Source organism: Hyperolius riggenbachi, chromosome 11 (assembly GCF_040937935.1).
Source record: "Hyperolius riggenbachi isolate aHypRig1 chromosome 11, aHypRig1.pri, whole genome shotgun sequence".
Taxonomy (NCBI): domain Eukaryota; kingdom Metazoa; phylum Chordata; class Amphibia; order Anura; family Hyperoliidae; genus Hyperolius; species Hyperolius riggenbachi.
Genome location: NC_090656.1, coordinates 89,739,208 through 89,745,366, shown reverse-complemented (window position 1 = coordinate 89,745,366; position 6,159 = coordinate 89,739,208). Strand labels below are relative to the sequence as shown.

The 6,159-nt window shown below is 44.9% G+C and overlaps 1 protein-coding gene across 1 annotated transcript in view; it reads left to right on the top strand.

Annotated features, from left to right (window-relative positions):
• The first annotated feature begins 6 nt into the window (after positions 1 to 6).
• Positions 7 to 6,159, top strand: part of LOC137538912 (BET1-like protein) — a 30,357-nt gene continuing 24,204 nt past the window's right edge. The window contains exon 1 of the mRNA XM_068261343.1: positions 7 to 210. Coding sequence (XP_068117444.1) covers positions 192 to 210 — 19 coding nt within the window. The 5' untranslated portion in view covers positions 7 to 191. The remainder of the gene's footprint in view (positions 211 to 6,159) is intronic.

Below are 6,159 nucleotides of genomic sequence, written 5' to 3'. Positions count from 1 at the left end.
AAGCGCGCAAGCTGGCAACGCAGCAAGAATAAGCGCAACACTGGCACGTAAAGTGTGCCTTCATGTTTTGGGCACATGGCTCCGCCCATTGTCCAGCGTGTGCCTGCGCTCCATAGGTTCAGGCTGACATGAAGGGGACGGGTTGGTGACGGTGTAGATCCTGCCAGCTCAGTAAGCGGAAGTAAAGGAAGATGGCAGACTGGGGTAGAGGTATGTGGAAGTAATGGGATAAGAGGACGTGACTGCATAGCTGGCCACCGTGTGTAAGCGTAGTAAACACTTGTGCTGTTGTCAGGAGGAGGGTGGTGTCTGTAGTGTGTTAGGTCTACTACTACTACGTGTGTCCTAATGAGTATTATCTCCCTAGCCTCAGCCTTTTATACAGGATATATACAGTATTTTTTTGTGTTTAGAACTACACTTCATGTAGTATGAGAGCTTACCTGCAATCTGTTCCTTGTATTTAAAAAAGTGTACCTGAGATGGGCGTTGTGTTATTTATACTTACCTGGTGAATCCTCCAGCCCCATTAGGTGCATGAGGTCCCGCCTCTCAAGCCGCTCCGTTCTCTAGGAAATCTACACAGTAATCCGTCCATTCGCATGCCCGGCCGCATGCATGCCCCCTCCGCGCTCCCGTCTGCGTTCTTTACCTGCTTAGTACTACTGTGCAGCTGCAGAATGCCCCTGGCTGCGGGAGCGCAACGTGGGGTGCGTGCAGGGCTTAGCTGTGCATGCCCAGAAGAGCTCGGCTGAGCTGCGCATGCGCGGAAGAGCGCGTCTGCTTAGATTACTGGGGGGGGGGGTGTTACTTAACATAGAAGATGTTAGGGATCCCATGCATCTAATGGGGCTGGAGGAAGCCCCAGGTAAGTATAAATAACCCCAAAACACCCATCTCAGGTTTACTTTAAAATTTATTGGACCTCTCTCGAACTGGAAGTCGCCAGTCAAAATTGTATGTGTGTATGTACTATAAAAGTACCCACTAATGGTACAATTTTCAGCAAATAAATTTGAGAGAGCGGCCGGGCACATACAGCATTACTAGTCACTGGCTAGCGATGGAATGATGGCAGCGGTAGGCAGAGCTGTACAGAGCATACAGCTCCGCCTACCACTGCCGTGATTCCATCGCTAGCCAGTGATTAGTAATGCTGTATGTGCTCGCCGCTCGCTCGAGTGGATCCGCCCCCCCGCTCATTAACTTATACATATTCACTGCTTCTGGCCAATCCGCGCACAGCGGGGCCAGAAGCAAGTTACAGACAGCGGACGGGCATTCCAATCCTGAGTGGGAGAAATATCTCTGTAAATGGACAATTGTGTGTAAAAAAAAAAAATCAAACAATTGTCATTTACAGAGATATTTCTCCCACCCAGCATGGGTATGTGTAAAAATACACCCCAAAACACATTATACTACTTTTCCTGAGTACGGCAATACCACATGTGTGGCACTTTTTTGCAGCCTAACTGCGCTAATGAGCACCTTTAGGCTTTACAGGGGTGCTTACAATTTAGCACCCCCCAAAATGTCAGGACTGTAAACACACCCCACAAATGACCCCATTTTGGAAAGTAGACACTTCAAGGTATTCAGAGAGGGGCATGGTGAGTCCGTGGCAGATTTCATTTTTTTTGTCGCAAGTTAGAAAAAATGGAAACCTTTTTTTTTTTTTTTTTGTCACAAAGTGTCATTTTCCGCTTACTTGTGACAAAAAATATGCCTCTCAGTGAATACTTTCGGATGTCTTATTTCCAAAATGGGGTCATTTGGGGGGTATTTATACTATCCTGGAATTCTAGCCCCTCATGAAACATGTCAGGTGGTCAGAAAAGGCAGAGATGCTGGAAAATGGGAAAATTCACTTTTTGCACCATAGTTTGTAAACGCTATAACTTTTACCCAAACCAATAAATATAGGCTGAATGGGTTCTTTTTTTTGAATCAAAAACATGTTTGTCCACACTTTTCGTGCTGCATGTATACAGAAATTTTACTTTATTTGAAAAATGCCAGCACAGAAAGTTAAAAAAAATCATTTTTTTGACATAATTCATGTCTTTTTTGATGAATATAATAAAAAGTAAAAATCGCAGCAGCAATCAAATAGCACCAAAAGAAAGCTTTATTAGTGACAAGAAAAGGAGCCACAATTCATTTAGGTGGTAGGTTGTATGAGCGAGCAATAAACCGTGAAAGCTGCAGTGGTCTGAATGGGAAAAAAAGTGCCTGGTCCTTAAGGGGGGTAAAGCACACGGTCCTCAAGTGGTTAAGTGCTTCAGAAAACAGGACAGTCTTCGACCCAAGTTAGGTGGAGCTCAGAGAAGCTCTTTTGCATAGATAACTGGAGTTTCCTAATTCTTCCTGCACTAGAAAACACTATGAGACTTTTTTTTTTTTTTTTTGCTTCTAGTAATGTTCTATTTCTTAGCTGTACTACACATACAGTTCATTATCTGACTACTGCACTTGCTGGGTGATTGGCCCAATAGCCTTGGTCCCGCCTGTGAGAGCATCGGCTCCAGTAGAAACACAAGTTGCTGTACTTCTTCCTTATTGGCTGAAGCTCAGAGACACAGCGGAATGGAGCTGGGGGGATATCGGAGGACACGGGACAGCATGGCATGGAGCAGGGGGTATTAGGAGGCTGCAGGGAGACATCAGAGGACATGGGGGATAAACAAAAACACAGCAGAGGACTTTGGGGGACACAGGAGGACAGGATATAGAGGACGACATTAGAACACTAAAGTCACAAGGGGGACACACGAGGTGGATCCAGCAGAGGAAGAGGCGGCACAGTGGGGGAGGCAGCAGAACACACATCACAGGAACTTGTGTGTTCATTGAAATATCCCATCCCCCTCTTATTTCCGGGGGGAAACAAGGGTATATTGCATAATTCTTTCTTAACCTAGAATTATTTGCCTTTCACTCTCTTTTCCTATTGGCGATTTGGGCACCTAGACCTATATGTGACCTATGGAGGTTTTTTTTTGTTTTTTTCCTGGTCTATTTTACAATCATAGCTTCATTCGGGACTAGCTATGTAGTATACCGTGGACTCAAACCTTCAATTTCTCGCTGCGGCCTCACATGCACTTGCACTGAGCGAAAAATGGATCCTTTTCCTTTCCAACGGATACCAAGAATCCGTTAAAGCGGAAGGTCCTAAAAACAGCCCTTTGAGATAGATGGGTATATCTGCTCTTGCAATGCAATTTTAAACCTACCTTTTATTTGTTTACTGCTTGCGTGGTAGTAAATCAAAGCCCTCTACATATGGTGCTCAATTCACTAAACCGTGACAACTCATATCACAGCCGCGCTAGTGTTTTTTTTGCACGCAATCGCAAAAATTTGCAAAAACGCAAGCACAGCTATGATATGAGTTATCACGGTTTAGTGAATCAAGCCCATTGTGTGGTTGTGGCCTCACACAGCCTCCTGCACTTCTGTAGACTGTGATCAGGCTCCCCCTTATCATGAAGGGCTGGTGAGCCTGGACTTGCACAATCAGGTCCTCTCTCAAAATGGCAAAAATCTTGCAATATAGCATAAAATAATCAATCCTCTATCTGTGTGGGGCACGTGCACAATCCAAACGTGTGCTGTATCAGAGTTCACAGGAAGTGGCTATGGCTTCAATTCATCAAGCATTACCGCATTCGGTAATGCTGAAAACAGCTGAGTTAACGGAGCACTTAAGAAAATGTTAATTCATCAAAGCTGTTACCGAATGAGAAGCTGAAATGACAGAGCAATGAGATAAATTACCGACTTGTGCTCAACACATTTCAGCAAATGTCAGTAAATGTTAATTCATCAAGGTTACCACATTCGCTAGCACATTCGGTGTTTATCTCCAGCTCTCCCCTGTCGTTACAGGCTTCCAAAGCCTTCTGTGTGAATGTTTTCATGATTAACAGGAGCAGGCAGCCAATAGAAACAGCCCCTGTTCTCCTGCAAGTGCCGCTGATAGGTCACACAGGCTTCTCCACACAAGCTTCCAGACCCCCCAGGCAGTGAGCAGAGAGAATGGGACAAAAGATATCCCCAGATGTCCTTCTGTGGTTTAACCCTTTGAGTCCCTGTTTGAATATGCAAAGATGCAAGTGGTGAAATCACCAAGCATGGCATTTGTAATGTCTCCAGGAAGTTTATCTACGTTGTGGCAAATAAGTAAAATGTTAAACACTGATGGACAGATTCAGAGCAGCAGAGGCAGTATAAGTAACAGTAAATATAACACGTTTACATGTAAAGGGATGTCTGGATGCCTTCTATTGTTATCAGCTTGTAACAACACAGAGACATTCCAAGCTGCTCTGCACCACTCTGCTGTTATCTGACAGCCTTTGATGAACTGAAGCCGTAGTACTTCTGTAACTTAACGAACCTCTACCACATGTGTGAAAATATTGATGAATTAGCACAGTGAAGTGTAAAATACCGAATGCGGTATTTTAAGGACTGGGATTTTGTTATCGAACACCCTTTGATGAATTGAAGCCCATGTCTTTTTTTATAGTCTGTGTGTTGTTTACATGTGTTTTCTCTTTGGCTCCCATGCACTGTCTCCGTTTTAGTTCTACTGCGCTCAGTTGACTATAAAAATCACTCCAGACCCAAACTTGCGGTCTGTTCAGTGGAGCATGCAGATTGGATCAGTTTGAACGTACCAATGTGAACGGATCCATAGAGTAACATTGGATCCATTAGAACAGTGGTTCTCAACCATTTTAGCACATGTACCCCTTTGTGAGTCATTCCTAGGCAAATGTACCCATGGCAATTACATGATGTGGGTGGAGCGAAATACAGGTAGTCCCTGGTTAACAAATGAGATAAGGGCCGTGTCTATTTTTAACCCGAATTCATTCTCTTTTGTCCCCCCTCTGTTCTCCCTATGCCCCCCTCTGTGTCACCTCAGTTTGTGCCTCATTTGTCACCTCATCTTCCCGTATCATCTCTGTTCTCCCTATGCCTCTTTTGACCACCTGTTTTCCCTGTGCCTATTTTCTCCCCCTCTGTTCCCCCTGGGCCTCTGTTGTCCCCCTGTGTCACCTCTTCACCTCCTGTCCTAGCTAGGTATAGGTGCCCCCAGTATAGGTATCCAGCCATAGGTGCCCACAAAATAGGTTAGCAAGGTACAGGTGCCCCCAGTATAGGTAGCCAGGTACAGGTGGTTCCCCAATGTAGGTAGCAAGCTATAGGTGCCCCAGAATAGATTAGCCAGGTGCAAGTGGTGCCCCAGAATAGATTAGCCAGGTGCAAGTGGTGCCCCAGAATAGATTAGCCAGGTGCAAGTGGTGCCCCAGAATAGATTAGCCAGGTGCAAGTGGTGCCCCAGAATAGATTAGCCAGGTGCAAGTGGTGCCCCAGAATAGATTAGCCAGGTGCAAGTGGTGCCCCAGAATAGATTAGCCAGGTGCAAGTGGTGCCCCAGAATAGATTAGCCAGGTGCAAGTGGTGCCCCAGAATAGATTAGCCAGGTGCAAGTGGTGCCCCAGAATAGATTAGCCAGGTGTAAGTGGTGCTCCAGAATAGATTAGCCAGGTGCAGGTGGTGCCCCAGTGTAGTTAGCGAGCCATAGGTGCTCTAGTATAGATAGCCAGGTAGTGACCCAGTATAATCTTACATATCCCCGTTCCTGTGCAGACTCCTCTCGCTGGGCTCTCCTCCTGTCGCCAGGCTCTCCTCTCGGGGCTAAGTAAGTTGCTGCACACCTGCCTGACACCTTTCTCTCCTGGGGGGAGATCCGCCATTTTGTCTGCTGCCCCAGGGGTCCGCGGACCCCAGTTTGAGAAACCCTGTATTAGAACAATACTTTCTGAATAGACAAAGGTTTTATTATTTTATCTACTAGATTTTGCAGAAAACTCATAATCCAGCTAATATATACTGTATCATTTTTACAAATGTGTTCAATGTACTGTGTATATTCTTCTATTAAAACTCATAATACAGTAGAATCTCACTATAGTAAACTCTGATATATACTCAGTCCTCAGGTTCCAGCAAATATGTCTGTATAAATATACAATGTAATACCAATTCTGAAATAGTAAACTACTTTTACTGGTCCCTTGGATTTTACTACAAAGAGATTATACTGTCATTTATTATAACAATAAGTTTGCTTCATTGTTA